The 17734-nt window shown below is 36.4% G+C and overlaps 1 protein-coding gene across 4 annotated transcripts in view; it reads right to left on the minus strand.

Annotated features, from left to right (window-relative positions):
- The window catches only part of LOC104335077 (cadherin-10), a 104266-nt gene that overhangs the window by 8876 nt on the left and 77656 nt on the right, over positions 1-17734 (minus strand). For 3 of the 4 annotated variants that reach the window (XM_075417136.1, XM_075417134.1, XM_075417135.1), the window contains exons 6-9: positions 13912-14099; positions 10774-11027; positions 8062-8198; positions 5701-5822 (exon numbers count right to left, since the gene is read on the minus strand). In XM_075417136.1, the coding sequence (XP_075273251.1) occupies positions 5701-5822; positions 8062-8198; positions 10774-11027; positions 13912-14099 (701 nt within the window). Of the gene's footprint in view, positions 1-5700; positions 5823-8061; positions 8199-10769; positions 11028-13911; positions 14100-17734 lie in introns of those variants that run through there. The other variant, XM_075417137.1, reaches the window with a different exon arrangement.

Genomic DNA, 17734 nt, shown 5'->3' on the forward strand with positions numbered 1-17734 from the left:
AAGATTCCTGAGATGATTCTGTATTTCAGCTCTTGTAAAACATTGTACCATACCGCACAGATGCATCGCCTCAGAGTGGGATGACAATCTGTTGTCACAATTCTCAGAGTAAGCTGAATCAGGTCAGTTCAATACTTGGATTGAGTGCTTTCTGCCAAAGCCTACAAAATTTTGGGTATTTTTGTGTGCAGTAATGACAAGCCCTTTAGCAACTTTTGTTTGTCTGCCAGGTAAATGAATGTGTGGCTTTTTTTCACTGGAGTTTCGATACCTAAAAGGGTGGCAAAATGTAATTTCCCAAACAAAACACAATTTTTGATGTATTTATTGCTTTATTTCAGAGTGGGTATTTTCTATATCATAGCAATAAAAACTGTACCTATGGTACGTTGTGTGCATGCATGTGTGAATGTTCAGTTATGTTATTAATGTCCACAGATTGGTTAATCTTTAGCATAGGTAATTTTTATTCTTCATTTCTGATCTATCATTTTAAATTGCAGGTTTTTTTCAAGCACGGAATTACATGTAATTTTTGACACTAGTCCTTCCCTGTGGCATATTTTGTTAAACCCTGTTTGCTTTTCCTCTTCCAGTTCTTCCAAATATGGCCATTTCTATTAGTACCACAGCTTTTCTCAGGACTGATCATCTTTAACATCAACAATTGCAATGTACTCCTGTTTTCCTTAACAAATGCATGATTAATTCCCAAATTGTCTCTTGTCCATCCAAAATACAGCAATAGATTTCTTCATGAGACAAGGACTGGACTTCTTTTCATACAGCAGCTTGCTTGCTTTCTCAGCTGAACTTTCATCTTTCTCTAAACTTGTTTTCTCCCATAAACCTCCAATAACTTACTAGATGAATAAAACAGATAATATAAGAATAGAGTATTATTTTTAAAGAATGAACTTTCTAATTATTTAGTGACTAATAAGCAAATAGATCTTTAGAGATCAAAATTAAGTCAAGAAAACACTAGTCTCTTACTCCACAACTGCAGATCAGGAATGCAGTCAGCTGTTGGTGTTAAGCTGATGGAAATCAACTCCTCCACTTCTGAGTGTCCATATTCATAGTTTAAAAGGAGTATGTAGAATTTTTTGTAGCCTAAAATCTTCTACAGCTTACAGGGATTATTCGCTATGGCACTGCCAACCAGTGTCCTTAGACAGAGCAACAGAGAGCAAGAAAGTATCTCCTATTAATTCCCCTGACTAAATATTATGCAGTTTCAAGTTACTCACTGATACGTTTCTTTGAAAGGCAAAGTTTTAAGGATGATCTTAGTGAAACTGTGTTTAGATACGTTGTCACTTTTTCAACACCTCTAAATTAAATTCTAAAATACATCACAAACAAAAGCATTATTTGCTTTGCTATTCTCAATTAGAACAATTTTTTTTTTCTTGTTTTTTTGCAAATGAGGCTATTGCTGGAAAATTACACTGGAAGTGCACTGCTAGCTCCTCTTCAAATGAGGGCACCTACACATTCCAACAGAGCAAGCACTCCTTAACTCCTGTGTGAGCCTGTCACCGTTGTCTCTACTAAAAAGATTGTCCCCATCTTTCCTATAGGCTCCCTTGAAGTACTGAAAGGCTGCAATCAGGTCTCCCCGCAGCCTTCTCTTCTCCAGGCTGAACAAGCCCAACTCTCTCAGCCTGTCCTCATAGGAGAGGTGCTCCAGCCCTCGGATCATTTTTGTCACCCTCCTCTGGACCTGCTCCAACAGTTCCATGTCCTTCTTGTGCTGAGGGCTCCAGAGCTGAACGCAGTACTCCAGCTGAGGTCTCACCAGAGACCTCACCAATATCAAGGATTACAGAGCCCTGGGAGCAGCACTGAAGGACTCTGTAGCGCAGGTAGTTTTTCATCAATGACCCCAGTCAAAGGGAACAGGTTTGAAAGGGGTGGTGGAATCTGGCAAATCAACAAGTGGTTACAGGACTGGTGCTGCAGCCAGGGGTTTGGCTGCTTAGACCATGGGAACCGCTCTGAGAAACCTAGTCTACTATGGGCTGATGGGGCCCATCTGTCAGAGAAGGGTCACAGGCTTGTCAAACTGGTGAAGAGGACTTTAAACTAAAGTTTCTGGGGGGGGGAATTTCAATCCATCCCACTCCTACCAGTTTGATGCCAGTGACAGCAATAGATGCCCGAAGACTGGAGAAGGATCACAGGTCAGCAGAAGAGCACTTGAAGAGCAGCACAGAGGAATTACAGCCACTCCAGCCAGCAAGTCAGCTCCACTGGAGGCCTGACTTAAACATCTCTATGCAAACGCACACAGAACCATGGAATCATAGAATCATTAAGGTTGGAAAAGACCTCTAAGGTCATCAAGTCCAACCATCAACCCAACACCACCATGCCTACTAAACCATTTCCTCAAGTACACAGAATCACAGAATGGTAGGGGTTGGAAGGGACCTCTGTGGGTCATCTAGTCCAACCCCTCTGCTGAAGCAGGGTCATCTACAGCAGGCTGCACAGGACCGCGTCCAGGTGGGTCTTGAATATCTCCAGAGAACGGAGACTCCACAAGCCCTCTGGGCAGCCTGTTCCAGGGCTCCATCACCCTCAGAGGGAAGAAGCTCTTCCTCATGTTCAGACGGAACTTCCTATGCTTCAGTTTGTGCCGAGCCCCATGCTGTGGCTGATTCATCCTGCAGGCCTGCAGCCCGTGGGAAGTACCCCCGCTGGAGCAGGGAAAAGCGGGAGGAGGAAGGCGCAGCGGAGGGGAGGAGGTGGAGGAGTCTGGAATGAAGGGGTGAAGGTGATCCTGGGAAGAAGGGACGAAGGAGGGAATGGGTTTGTATTTTTTTGTCTTTGTTTCTCACCATCCTACCCTATTTTTAACTGGCAGTAAATTAATGTTCCCCAGGTTGAGCCTCTTTTGCTAGTGATGGTAACTGTTAAGTGATCTCCCTGTCTTCATCTTAGCCCATTATCTTTTTCATCTTACTTTCTCCCTCTGTCCCGTTGAGAAGGAAGGGGGTGGCTGGGTGGGCATCTGGTTGCTGTCTGACGTCAACTCATGCCTTCCTTTCTTTTGGCAGGTCATTTACCAGAGGAGAAGAAGGGCCCCTCTTCTGACCATTACTATAGGGAAAGTGAATATGCAGAAAAAATATACTCTGCTTCCATGTAAAACCTCTCTAAAGTAGGACTGACTTTTGCTTTCTATAATGGTTCCTGTCTTTTACAGTGGAGGGTATGTGGATTCTGGCTGCTGAGCTGCCAGACATGTGGCAGCTGGGAGCTGACAAAACCAGTGGGAATCTAGCTGCCCATCTCCTGGCCCATCTCAGGGCTGCAGCAGTCCGAGCATTTCTCTGCTTTCTTCCCCTCAACTCCTCCTGAGTCAGCCTTGTGTAGCTCACATGAATGCCTGTGTCCCATTTATGCCATCACACGAAGACTGTCCTATTTTTGGGGGAGTTGAAAGATCAGCAATCATCAAAATGGCATTCTGCCACAGGTGCTGCTTGTTTGTAGCTTGAGCATTTTGGAACAGGGTGTTCTCATTGTTTGGAAGGTCATGGTACGATCTGACATCAGCAGTAGTAGCAAGCAGGAAAAAAGTCACAGGCCCTTTGAGTCACTCAGACTCCAAAAATCGCTTCTCATAAAAAGCACTCAGCCTCTCTCTCGGTATATATATGCATATACGTGTATAAACTCACACATCCATATGTATTATATATAGACCCTGTTTCTATATATGTGTCTATATATATATACACTTCTATATATTAAGTAAATGGAAATTTTAAGAGAAAAAACTGCAAAACTAATATTCATAAAAATGTTTTTCAGTGGAAGATAGGAAATATTTAAATGAATGCCACAGAATTTGTGACTGATGAAGTGTCGTAATTGTTTCAGTAGTATAATGGACTATTTAAATTTGATCATGGATCAAATGTAATTATGAAAATCTGAAAGGAAAGGAAAATAGCATAAATGTGGGAGGAATCAAACTGAGAGAACCACGTTCAGCATGGACTGATTAGATTCAATCTCTCAGGACAGACTGAACTGCAAAATAATAAGTCTTATTTACAATCTACCAGTGAGCAAGACGAATATAATTACATTCAAATAGATTATTAATTTTACCCTGCATTGTATTTTCTTCTCTTCCTGTGAATTGTTTTCTTTAAACAATTTGCAAATCAGATTTTTTTTTAAATGATTGTATTTATTTATAGCCCTTTTAGTAAATTTGTCATGTTTCTATGATAAAGGAGACACTACTGAGCTCTATAGCATTTTAAATAAACTTTTATGTATAAGTACACTTATTTAGCATCTCATTTATCAGTCATAAATAATTTTTGTGGGTTTTTCAACTTTTTAACTGACAGCCTTTTCTGAATGCAAACGGCAGTTTTAAATTATACTGACCTCAGTATTCTAGATAGTTCAGGAAAATAAAGTTCTTCAAAATATGTTTACATTAATATATAACTGTTCTATTAAACATTTTCTGTACCCTCTATAGTTAGTAACCTGGACAGAACAGATTCTAAAACCTCAAACACGTAAGATTTGTGGATTAATGCATTTGGGCTTTTTTACAAAGGATTTTTTTGTGAAACTGGAAGAGGAAAATTCGGTACTCTACTTTTCCAATTCTTAATCCATATCTCATACTGAGATACAGATTTTATAGAAGGCCTTTTATAGAAGACATGGCAACTGTCAAAAATTCTAGACATTTAGCCAGTGATTTCTGTTTATCTAACAGCTTGAATTCTCTTATAACTCTCATAGCAGACAGATGCCCTTGCTCAGTACCTTTAGATATTTTATGCATTATACATTTCAGTCTTAAATCCTCTGATGTAATTTCTGGCTGATGTTACTTTAGGAAGAAGAATGGCAATCTGAATGTGAAATCTGTAATACAACCTGAACGCCATACCTGTAGGAGTCAAACAGTTAAGACAAGGTGGCACTTCTCCCATGTTCTATGCAAAGGTGCTAAAATGATTGCACTGAGGTACTACTGCTACCATTTTAAAGGATTTATTATTGGCTGACTGTGCTCTGGGACATGCTGTGCTGTAACAGGAAAACAATTTTTTAACAGTTCTAATAAGCTATTAGGAACTAGGTATTGAGCAGTGTAGTCATTTCACTTAAACTGAAGCAAACATTCTTTAGCCTCTAAGAGGCAAAACAAAATACTGTGTTACCAGTTCAAAAAATGTATGTTTTGTATTTTCTTTTCAATAAGTCTAACACTGGGGGGAGAAAAAAATAGAAAGATGTGACAGATGTAGATATCTGTAATCACCATCAGCATGGTTTGAAATATATTGGAATTTTGCTATTTGACATTTATTGAAGATATAGATCAAACTTTTTAGTATTTACATATAACATTTTACTTTGTGAAGATAAAGGGAGAACTAATTATGCCCATGCTTCTTGGACATATCTAGTCAGGACTGAACAGTAGTATAGGGTTAGGTAAAGAAAAATGGTAATTCACACCAACTGATGCTGTTGAAATATATTGGTATTTCACTCTAAGCCTCACCTACACAGTGAATTTACTTTCGTTTTTAACATTTCAAAAGCTATTTTGGACATGATTTCTCCCAAGCAACAGGCAAGAATGATCTACAGTTGAGCGCCACAGCAAAACTGGATAGTCAGAAGTGTTGATCAAAGGCATACCTGTCCAGCTCTTGCATTTTCACAGACGAAAGTATCATAGAATACAGCAAACTGTGGGGCATTGTCATTAACATCCAAAATTCTTACATAGACAGGAACACGACTAGTATCTTTGGGGTTGTCTGACAGGAGAAAAGAGAAGAATAATGAGTTTATTTTCCTACTAAAAGTTTTCTGTTTTCTTCCAAATTTCATTAGCAACAGTCATGCAAGATTAAGTATAAAAGTGCTCAAAAAAGTTAGTGTACAAACTGATACCAGGTAAGAATCAGGCCTCCTGAAAAATAAGATGTTTTGCTTAGAGCAAAAAATAAAGTATCGGTATCTAGTAAGCAATTAAGATTTTATATTAAAATAGGGGCTCCAGCTATTAATAATCTATGCAAATATAGTACATTAAAAGTATGCCTGCTACTATAATGACAGATTTGATTGTTAGGTGGGCTCAAGAGTATTATTCTGCTGTAAAGTTTTGATTTTTAATGTTAAAATTATTTGTGATCTGTTTTGTTTTACACAGAAAAGACATTATTGACTTTGTGTGTACGTATTTTGAATATTTTTCAAGCCCGAGTTTCCCTTCTTGTGCCTTAATAAGTAGGGAGAAGTTCCAGCAAAGCCAATGAAAGTATCCCCAGAAAAATCTCATAAAGAATTGATTAGAATCAGAAGCTTTATGTTTGAATTGCCTTAAAAAATATGAAAGTAGATTTTCAGACCTTTGGTTAAGAAACAGCAATACCAACCTCCCCCTTGTCAAATGCCAACATTGTAGTATTATTTAGAGTGCCCTTCATTAGGACAGGTTAATTTCAGGAATACATTTGTTCCCATTCTCACTTGCTGATCTAGTTGCCATACCAAGAATCTGAAATAATACCTGGGACTACAAAAGTGCAGCCATTTCTTGGAATTCTGCTGCATTCACGGCATCAGTAGCTAAATACTATATGATTTTGCAACTTTAATGGAATGGGATAAGTAATAATAGAGATGATTCAAAATTACTGATTCTTCTTTTTTTGTTGTTCCTTTTAAGCTGCTTTAAATAAAACAGTAAACATTTAGGAGTGGCTGGCATTAAGTTCACTTGATATTAATAACACCCTTGCTAAAGAGTGTGATGTGGATCCTTTGGACATCCTGAATTATTTAAAATGGTGGATTTGGGGCACTGTTTTTCATAGCATTTTGCACTTTTTTATTAACTTTCCAAATTAGCTCTGTTCTTAACATTGCTTTCCCATTGTGTCACACTTCACAGGTAGTATTTTTAAAGATTTAAAGATGTAAATCTCCCTCTTCTTTCTTCAAAACTAACTTATCTCTTTGGAGAATAGTAGCTACTCCAACTAAGTCTAGAATGTAAATTTGCTTAAAGTATACTGACAAGGAAAAAAGTTTAGCTCTATGTTATAATCATACAAGAATATTACGTTTCTTCATTGTATAAATACTGCTGAAAAGTATTCTTACAACATTGGATAGCACTGTGAAGGATTGTAAGCTCAGGACCATGCATTGCAAGAGAAAAAAGAAAGTTTAAAAAAAGGTACAGCTACAGAATGTGCTCAGTACAACCAGCCTATTAGTCTGGACTACAGAAACTGGGACAGCCAGGCCGAGAGTGGTTAGCTGGCTGGACACGATGTTCCATTTCGTTTTCTGCAGTGTAGCTCTTGCCAGCCATGTTTCACTGCTAATAAGCATTTTTTTCTTTCTTTCACTGATATGCAATTAACCCTACAAAACCACTGTCTTTGAAAGCAAGTGATCCTCACTAGCTGATTTCAAGGATCAGACATTAGTCCCTTAGAAAATTTTCTGTCGGGTGATTAATCTCAATAATGTAGCAGGTTTAGGAGGATCTCTGCTTTCCTGTTTGTACTTCTCACATGAAAATAGGTACAGAGAGCTGATTTAAATGGTCCAAGAAACACTACAGCTTAGGGATCAAATTGAACCTAACTTGTAAGATGTACTTCCAAGAGCTGTAGGTGTAGATATTATAGGAAGAGATAATGAAATTAAAAACATAGACTACCATGCTGAACTCTGCTACTTAACAGCAAAATCATACCATTGTCCCCAAAGAAAAGGAAGAAAACAGAAGTACGCCAGTGTTATTATTTGACTGGGTAACATTTCAGAAGTGACTTGGACATGAAGGTCAGTAGTGGAAGCAGGCGAGGGAAAAAACAAAGGAGACAGCGGCTATTAGCTACTCCCGATTTACTTTCCCAGAGTATCTAATAGAAAGGAGTATGGGGCAAGGAATGGAGGTTTTTTCTTGTGAAATCACAGCTGTAAACTTTGCAGGCTAAGGAAAACTGAAAGGAAAAAGAGACCAAATTTGCTTACTCATCTCAGCTGCTATAACGCTAAGATTGTGCCATTGTGATATCTCACGGTCAAGTGGCTTAGAAGTATAGATGGACCCATTTCCAGAATGAATATTAAATATCCTGTCAAGGTCAGTGTGGCGATCCAGAGAAAACCTGAATGTGATAAAGACAGAAGAAGTATCGTCAAAATGATAGAAAATGGAAGAAAGCATACGTTTCACAACAAGTCAATATATAGCTTTTAGGTTCTATATGTTACATTACAATGGCTGGTTCTGAGAAGACTTTAATTTAGTTTCTGTAAACACTTATGAAAATTTCAAGGTTAGTTCCATAGAATGAGGAATAAAAATTGCAAGAATTTCATAAATAAGACACAACAGTGTAATATTTGATCATCTGAGCTTTTATAGATATACATGAGAATCATAAAAGATCAGTCAGAATGTCAATATAATTAAAGAATTGTTTTAAATGTGAAAGGAAAACTGAAGTACTGTTCCTTCAGACTGAGACTGACAGCTAATTTATGAGCTCTTCAAAAGTATTGTTACAAGCTCAGCTTCTACACTTTAGGATATACTGATTTACCAGAGAATGAGTTAAAAAAACCTCTACAAAAATAAGTTCCCATATAGAACTTTCACTTTTATGGATATACTGATGTTAAAGAATCTTCTGCGTTGCTATAGTTGCTGTACTTCCGCAAGCAAAACTTCTGCTAACACAGTATGGCAGAACATCAAACTAGAATCAGAAAACTGCTCTTGCCTCCGTTTTTTCTAATATTTAACACTGCCTTCAAAGTTAGGACTGAACCTTTGATGTGGAATTAAATGTAGGACTTTGCAAAGAACATTTATCTAACTACCTGGCAGAACTGGGGCAAATTTTAAAAAAAGTCTGCTACTACACTTGTACAGTGCAGTAGAAACAATTGTTCATGTTTCTGTGAACATTTATAAGTGATCTAAACAGTTCCTCACGTGTGTCTGTTTTCACCTACAGTACTTAACTATATTGAGCCAAATGAAAAAATGCTGTAATCTGAAAATAATGTTTTGGTGGGTTTTGTTTGCTCACTGCACACAAATAATAGAATTTGTTATATTATAATATAACACACAATAACATAAATATGTAAAACAAACAAACAAAACCCCAAGCAACAAGCTGACACCAAAACAAATACAAAAACAAAATAAAAGGAAATTATAACAGCCAAAAAACACTTCTGAAAGTGCAGGAAAGACTTGCTCAAATTATTTTTTTTTACTCCTAGCTCACTGTAGTACCTGTTAGTTACAATTAAACAAAAATCTGTTATTTTTCAGAGAAATTATAATTAACACTATTTGGCTTATATGGTAAGCATTTGATTTTACTTCATCCATGGAAGTAGTTTTAATAAGGAAAAGAACTTATTCTGACAGCACTCTAACTAGAAGTTTTTCATTAGGCAATAATCACTTCTCTAGCTAATGAGCTCTATTCCACATTGTTTCATTAAAAATTCTATACCATTTGATAATAGCCATGAAATGAACACATACTTTTACCCCATCATATTACTTCTTGTGGTCTGCAAATTCTGCCAAAATTATTATTTTCAGAAAATAGCTCCATATTCATTGAACAGAAACGCAAATCAGTGCAACAGGAAGCTATTGGCAATCAATTTATAGGAAGCCTAACATATAGAATTTAATAAGCAGAAACTAGTATTTTAAAATAAACAGATAAACAGAAAAAACCCGTGAACCAATTCTACAAGCTGAAGCTGTAATTTTTTTTTATAGCAGTGCTAGAGTATTATATAAACTGCCCTTATTTCAAAATGTAAGCTGTTCACTTCTGGGGTGAACACATAGTACTTTGTATTTAGGTTTAACACTGTAAGAAGTAAAAGCTTTTAAAAACTTATCCTAGGTAATTATAGTTTGAATGAATATACAAGGTTGCTTTGGAAGTTGAGGAACAGAGCAAATACGAAGAGTATTCCATCTGTGCTGTGCAAATTGTTTTAAAGTTCTTGCCTTCAGCTACATAGCATTAAATGAAAGCTAAAAGAAATTACTGTATTATGAAGAGCATTATCACATATACCTTTGTTTTTTTCTTCAAGGGGACTAAATCTAGGTTCAATGGTCCCTTTCAATTTTTTTGAAATTTCTTTGCCCTTATCACTATTGGTTTGCTCCACCTGTCTCTTCTAGGTTATCTTCTATGGGAGAATGAAAAAAAACATCAACAGGACATAGAAAAATTATATAAAATATTCTTTAGGTTGCTACTCTGTGTAAATAATAGTGAAGAGGACAGTATCTGGCACAGTTCTTCATCAAGTTGTGTCAGAAACAAAATGAGCAAAAGTTCTAAGTTTGTTCTTTTTCCAGTCATGATTAAGAAAATATAACTACTAAAATTGTGAGTTGTCTCCTGCAATTAGAGTGGATAAAGATGCATTATATATATATATATATATATATATATATACTACAAAACATTCCCTGTGTCTCGTGTGCAAGAGAATAGCTGTTCCCTGAGGTGTTCAGAGGCTTATGGGTAACATCATTCTCAATTCTGTCTATCTCTGGGACACTAATAAATAACAGAAAAAGCATTATCATTTTCTTCCTGCACACAATATGTACATGAAAACTCATGCTGTATTACCATTTCTCTTAATTTCTTTAGCAAATGTTGTTTACAGAGACTGGAGTATTACCTTATCGGACTCGAGGCTGAATCAGGATCCCGTGCCATTACCGTTCCTATTATTGTCCCCAACTCAATGTCTTCATGCACCTCAAAAAGGTAAGAAGATCTGCTGAAGATGGGAGGTTCATCTACATCTTCTACAGAGATTTTCACAATAGTGGTATCTTTGAAAGGCCCAAGATAATAGAAGCGTGGATCCACATGGGTATTCTCAGCTTCTACTTTCAAGGTATAAAGCCGTCTCGTCTCATAGTCCAGTGGCTAAAAATGAAGAAGATGATAAAAGTTTATTAAATTACACTGCATATGGACAGATGTTCACCTATATACATAATGGAAACTGAAGAGGACTCAAGACTTGTCAGATCTTGCCCAGGGTTGGGAGATACCCAATACAGCTCAAATGTTCCACAGCCTTGGGAACACTTTGTTCAGCAAGAATTGTTTTTAGAGGAAGTTTTTCTTCTAAATATTATCTGAATTATCATAGCAACAATGACAAAAAGATTTTCAGTGCAAATTTACCAATCATTTAGTGAATTTTGCAGCTGTTTCACAGGAATATGGGCTTCAAACAATCATATAAGCATTTAAAATACTTGCAATATAGATTTAAAATACTGACATTTCAGAACAGGATACTTAATAGTAATATTTCTCAGGAAACGCTATAAACTCTTGGATATTCATAATGGCCTGAATATCCTTACTATCAAACAAATGCAGCTGGCCTTAAATATCAGGAATGTTTTAGGTTTCTCTTAAGGAAGAGGTGTGTGTCAGAGTTCTCTGTGTCTAGAGAAATAATAAGAGCTTAATCTTGTTCCTTTTCATTTAATTTAATGAGACCAACATCAGAGATTTTTTTCTGCAAAATTGATTTGACATTTTTGTCAGCAGTTCGTTTTTAAAATGGAAGGAGGAAAGGTTCAGGTTTATAATTAGAAACCATTTTGGATAGAAAAGAACCTCTGTTCCTTCAAATTCTTCTAACTGTCATAGATGAAAATTGTTAGCTAATTAATGATACTGAGGAAATGAGCAAGCTGAGAATTTACCTTTCTGACACAAAGACGACTTCATTAACTCTCCCAAAATCTCAGGGAGATATGAAACTGGTGGGTTTCATTCATCAAAATGGGTGGTAGAAGACTTGTTTTTTCTGCCTAATGGCTTTTAAATACAAATTAAAGTTCATGAAAGACACCAGAGTGACAGCCTAGAAACTTAAAATATTCTGTATAAGAACAGAAAGATGCAGTCCAGTGAAAGAACGAGTTTCCCGGCTACCCCAAACTTGTCTTAAGAGTGTAGTTAAAGTAGAAAAGAGAATATCTATGAATATAATGGAGAAATGCAACACAATGCTGCTGTTTAACCTAGATCTGAGACTATAGTTCTCTCTATAAAGTGCAGCATGCTGCTGTTAAGGGATGCTGGCTTCAAGCCTAAAAGCAAAGAAGCCATTTTAATGCTGCTTTATTCTAATTAGCTGGCTTAATTTGCCTGAAGGTGTGCCACGCGGATGTAATTAACTTGCTACTAGTACATTCACATCCACTTTGGACATCTCTTCAGGCTACGCTGCAAAACATATAGATGATATAGGCATTCCAACATGCCACCAGTAATGAACAACACTGTTGCCCAAATATATGAAGTTGTGGCCCAAATGTATGAAATTGTGGCAAAGCAATGCTTTTGTCTGTGAGAACTTGTATAAAAAAAACCTGTATAGAAAAAGTTCTTTTGCAGCAGGTATGAAATTCAGACTTAGTAACTTAAGGGCTTAGTAAAGGAACACCAGTTATTTGTAGTTATTCACCACTGAAAGCAGAAATGACAATCAACATGGCTAAAGAATAAAAAAAGGTTATTTTAATAAATGAACAAACTGAGCATATGTTCTTCCTTGCTAGTTAATGATGTTGTCTGTGTTATCTAAATAAACTACTTATTTATCAGTATGAGAAAATATCCTGAAAATTACAGAATGTGTCAGATATTGCTAATGACAAAATAAGATCTTGTTCATTAGTATTTATTGGTGACATTTTTGGAGGTGCTGTATTATAACTTATGATGTTTTTATGCTTGATCCAGTTATTACATGATTTTTTTCAAAACTCTATTGATTTAATATAACAGCAGTCTGTGTGAAAAAGCTGAAGAAACCAAGAAAGGAGCATCTCAAGAGAAGCCTTCAGAAACTTATAGGAAAAGGAAAAATATCGGGCCCCAAACCTTGTATTTTCATCTCTTCCCAGATAAACTACAATACTGACTACAAACATAGAAGAACATAGAGATTAAAAAGGAACACACTCTGATCTTTGCAGAACTTTTCTTTTCCTTTGCTGCCATTATCAAGAGACGTGTAGTGTTTAATTTGTTATTCTGTGCTTAAGGATATTTGTTTTAAAAGCTAATATAAACCGTGCTTTATGTTAGAAGTGCTGCCTGAACTCTTTAGAAACACATCTCAAATTCCTAAAGACAAGGACTAAGGGACTTCTGGAAGGGAAATTGTGGAGGAGCAGGAGAATGGCGTTTCTGAGTGTGAGATCTGACATCTCTGAAAGTTCTCTGACATGCAAGACAGAAGGCATAACTAAATCTAGCTCTGAAACAAGCGCACCATCGTTATTCACTGCTCATGTGCTAACGAGCTGACGTGTTCGAAAGAAGAACAAAACGATATAGCTTGCAACTCAGCTTCTGTGAGTGTGTTTGTGTTCTGGCATACACTGGTCACCTACGTTGATGAGAAGGGAAGACCGATGTCTCTCAGTAGTGAGTAACCTGTGTATTGCTTGCTGAAGACAACAGGTTACATGAACACTAAAGAAGTCTGCATTTGAAATCACAGAGATAATTAGTACTAACACATTAGGGATGGTCCATTTTTTACATACTTTGGTGGCAATAATGCTTTAAACCTATGCTGCCTCTCAGATATTGTTACCACCTGTTATTTCTGGTTCATCTTAAAAGCAAATAGCACCTTTCAGTCACTGATGGGGGATGCTTGCAAGTGGTAAGCAGTTACAACATGTCATTGCATGATCAAAGCACTTTTTTCAAATGAACATTTGTGGCACAATATTGACACAAAAATCATTTAGTGAATGTTGTTAATAGAGACCTTTCGCACAGTTATGATGCCTTCCTGTGTGTCCTTCTGTGTCACAATATCAAACATATCTGTCCCATCGCCATCTATAATTCTGTACTCTACTTCTGCATTTTTTCCAGTGTCTGCATCTGTGGCTTTGACGCTACCGATGGCTGTCCCAACTGGGGAGGACTCAGGAATGCGGAGGTGGATGGTACCTGTCAAAGAGACAAAGAGCCGCTCAGGAGCCCCACAAACCATTACGCGTGCATTAAGTAACGTTGTGTTACACAATAGCTAATTACATGTTTTTATGTATCTTTTATTCTAGAGAACTGGCTATTTAATACTGGAAGGATGGGCGAAATGTGAGGCAGAGGACTATGTAGAGGAAAATTTTTGGTAGAGCGTTGCAAACAAAATAACAAATTCATAGCAAAATAGAATTGAAAAGGACCTCTGTTCTCTTATTTCAAAGAAGAATTAACTATGTCTCTACTTTTCTTATCTGTGTCATTCCTGAAAAGTCACCTGGAAAGAATACTCTACGTTCTTTTCAGGCTTCACTCTGCTTTTTTCTGCTTAATACCTAAGGTGAATCTCTGGGATACATTTTACATCTATTTTATCATGTAAGCAACACAAAGAACAGAATCGCCTGATTTTGCTGGCCAATTCTAAGCAGCAGACTGACATTTCACCTTTCAAAATCAGATAGTCAAGATACAGTATTAAATACATTTGAATGACATCTTAATGCAGGGATAAGTTTTTGAAAATCCACAAGAAGAATGTGTGACTATACTTGCTAAAGCACTTAGTTCATACTTAAGTAAGGTTTATGAACTTTGCAATTTTGGTTTTATGCTAGTTTTCCTAGTTCATTTGTATCCCTTTAATGTGGTGTCATACAGCTGATAAAAAACCTAGGAATAGAACTGTCACTATTCAGACATGCTGCAATAAATTGAAATAAATATCTTACTGTACATTTTAGTATTCTATGTCCTAGCCTTACTGTGAAAACTCTAAATAAGGCCTGAGATCTTTGGTCCCATCTGTCAGAACATACGGTAGGGAAACACGTGGGACACATAATGCACTACGAAGAATTCTCAGAAAAAGATTTTTAAATGAATGCAGATACAGCTGTCATCCCGAAGATGAAAGTTAAGTCATCAAAGCTGTATTGAAAAACATTTTCTTCTCTGGGCCTTAGTTAAGCATTCCAAGATTCACTGTTTTACTTAGAGACTTCCTAAGGTAAGTGAGTTAGAAAGATAGTTCAGTTAACAGCAACACAAAAGTAGAAATGGTAAAGGCCAGTAACCACAACAGGAAAGAGTTGAACAGACTACCCAAAAGGCAGCACACAAACACCTCGTTACAAATAAGAAGTACAGAAGAGTCCATAAAGGGAGTTATTAATTTTGTGTGATCAGGAAGAATTGTGGGGAGAGAGCAGTGGCAAGGCAGTATGGGAAGGCCACTGGCAACATGATCTTATCATATCCTCAGGAAGGCACAGGTGAGTCATGTGAGGATTATCAGGGTCTCTTGATAGACTATATTACAAGCCAGTACAGAGTGACAGAGGAACTGGTTTTGGTCTTGGGATCACTCACTGAAAAAAAGCCCTGTTACTCATTGGGACGTTTGAGACTTTCTCTTATTCTACAGAACTATTTTTTTTTTCTGTTCTGTTAGATTATAGTTTGCCAAACCTAAAGAAAAAAAAAAGGCGCAAAATTAAAAAAACTGAACACATTCACATACAGTTTGTAATTAAATGTTGAATTAAAAATATTGAAGTTGAAATTCTTCATGTAATTTTGCTTAGGCAGCTTCTGATATGAGACATATACAGCAGTAGAACTGATACTTTATGGCCATATACACTCCACATTCTATTTATATGAATATTTTTTTTGCTCAGGTACATTTTGGTGTTTCAGTCGAGTGATTTATCTTGCATTTGCTCTGAAATTTTCATTGCCTTTCTCTAATACCTAAATCTATGTACTTTGCTACATTAGTATATAATCGCTCTGTAATTGCCTAAAGGTTAAAAAAAACAGAAGGAAAAATCGCCTCTGCTCCCATTTAGTATTTACTCTGTACTGTGTGAGACTGTGGTGAAAGACCACTTTTTCTTCCCAATTTATATTTATATGCTACAATTAGTTTTATGATGTGTTTTATTATTTGCCACATTTTTTTCTGGACTGCTTAAAACTACATCCCCAAGCTATGCCTTGTGGACACTACTTTGACTCCCACTGCAATACCCAGCTCATTAATTTAGTCTAAAAAGTGGTAAGAGCTCATATCTTGAATTACTAATAAGGTAGTGGAAACAGAGAGTGAAAATAACCAGAAACCTATAATCTGAAATATGATTTTGTGTCTACCATATCCATTTATAGAAATCTCCACCGTAGTATGAGACACCTTGTTATACTGTGTTTGTCACTGAAGACATTTAATGCATTGACTAAGTATGGGATGCAGTGCAGCTTTAGACACTGTATCAGAACACAAACTATACCAGACTAGAACTATTCTTGCAAAACTCTGCTGTCAGCCCCTTTTTCTCTCACTTCTCTTCTTCCTCAAGGAAAGTAACTTACTGTTTGCATTTACTCCAGCAAGTGATCGTTCATTTGTCTGTCAGGAATAATAATGGGAGGATCAAGGAAAGGAAAAGCTTTTCCACATACTAAGGAGAGTGGAAATCAGTTGGAAGATTGAAGTCTACACACTTGTGTCCAGAAATACTTCAATCAGTCATAAAGAACAAAAAAGCAATCTTACTCAGGTTTACCCTTCTTCCCATTTACTCTTGAATAAGCATATAATGTAAAAGTAAATATTTTTATAGACTAATACAGGCTGTAATCTCACAGTAGGCTGCCATAACTCAGATGAACTGAGTTTCAGTCAGGCTCAGGCTTCTAAGCCTATAAACCACTTTTTCCATTTATCATTGGTCAACACCATCTCCTTACTTCTGAGAACACTTGGCAATTTTACAGATGAAACAGAGATCCAATATCTGAGGTCTTTGATGGCCTTTCTGTGCAGAAACTTGATAACATTTTAGATTTTATCACGTTTCCTCAGAAGAACAGTCACTGCTACCTATATGGTTTTCAGGAGATCTTGAAGAGGAGAGAACTATTCTGAAGAGTCCTTGCTCTGTACTCTAAATGACAAAGGAATTAATATTTTTTCTGGGGTTTTTTGAGAAAGTATGATAAAATACAATATGTAGAATTTTCCACAATTCTAATACGAGTTTCTTGTGGGAGAAGTTTATGCTGTTATGAAACATTTTATTGAAACATATAGCTGTAATATGCTGAATCCTGTGAAAACATAATGAACATTTTAGTATTTTTCCTGGTAATACATAAATTTATATGAATATGATTGTCTCATGAACCTAATATACATCTGGTTTTTATTAAAGGAACAGAATAAGAATAATTTAACTTAATCAGTATCAATTCCAGTAGTCTCATTGAACTCTATGAAAATCAGGAAATATAATGTCTATTTGCATTTTGAGATTAAATATAAAGATTTTTTAAAAAGTCAATAGCTGGTTTTACTTTCATATGTCTAGTAAAATGAGTCAGTCAGCTTTATAAATGTTTTAGTTTTCATTTCCAGGGAAACATACATTCATATTTAGCAAAGCTATTGGCAGAAATAAATTAGAGAGAAAAACAAAAGAGTAAGCCCCCTCCCGCTCATGAGAGTAAAAATAGGAGTTTCTTTAAAGCAAAGGTCACATCTGATTTAAACTGACATTAATAGAAGAATGCAGAGATATTTCTAGAGTGCTATA

The sequence above is a fragment of the Opisthocomus hoazin genome, chromosome 3 (assembly GCF_030867145.1).
Source record: "Opisthocomus hoazin isolate bOpiHoa1 chromosome 3, bOpiHoa1.hap1, whole genome shotgun sequence".
Lineage (NCBI taxonomy): Eukaryota > Metazoa > Chordata > Aves > Opisthocomiformes > Opisthocomidae > Opisthocomus > Opisthocomus hoazin.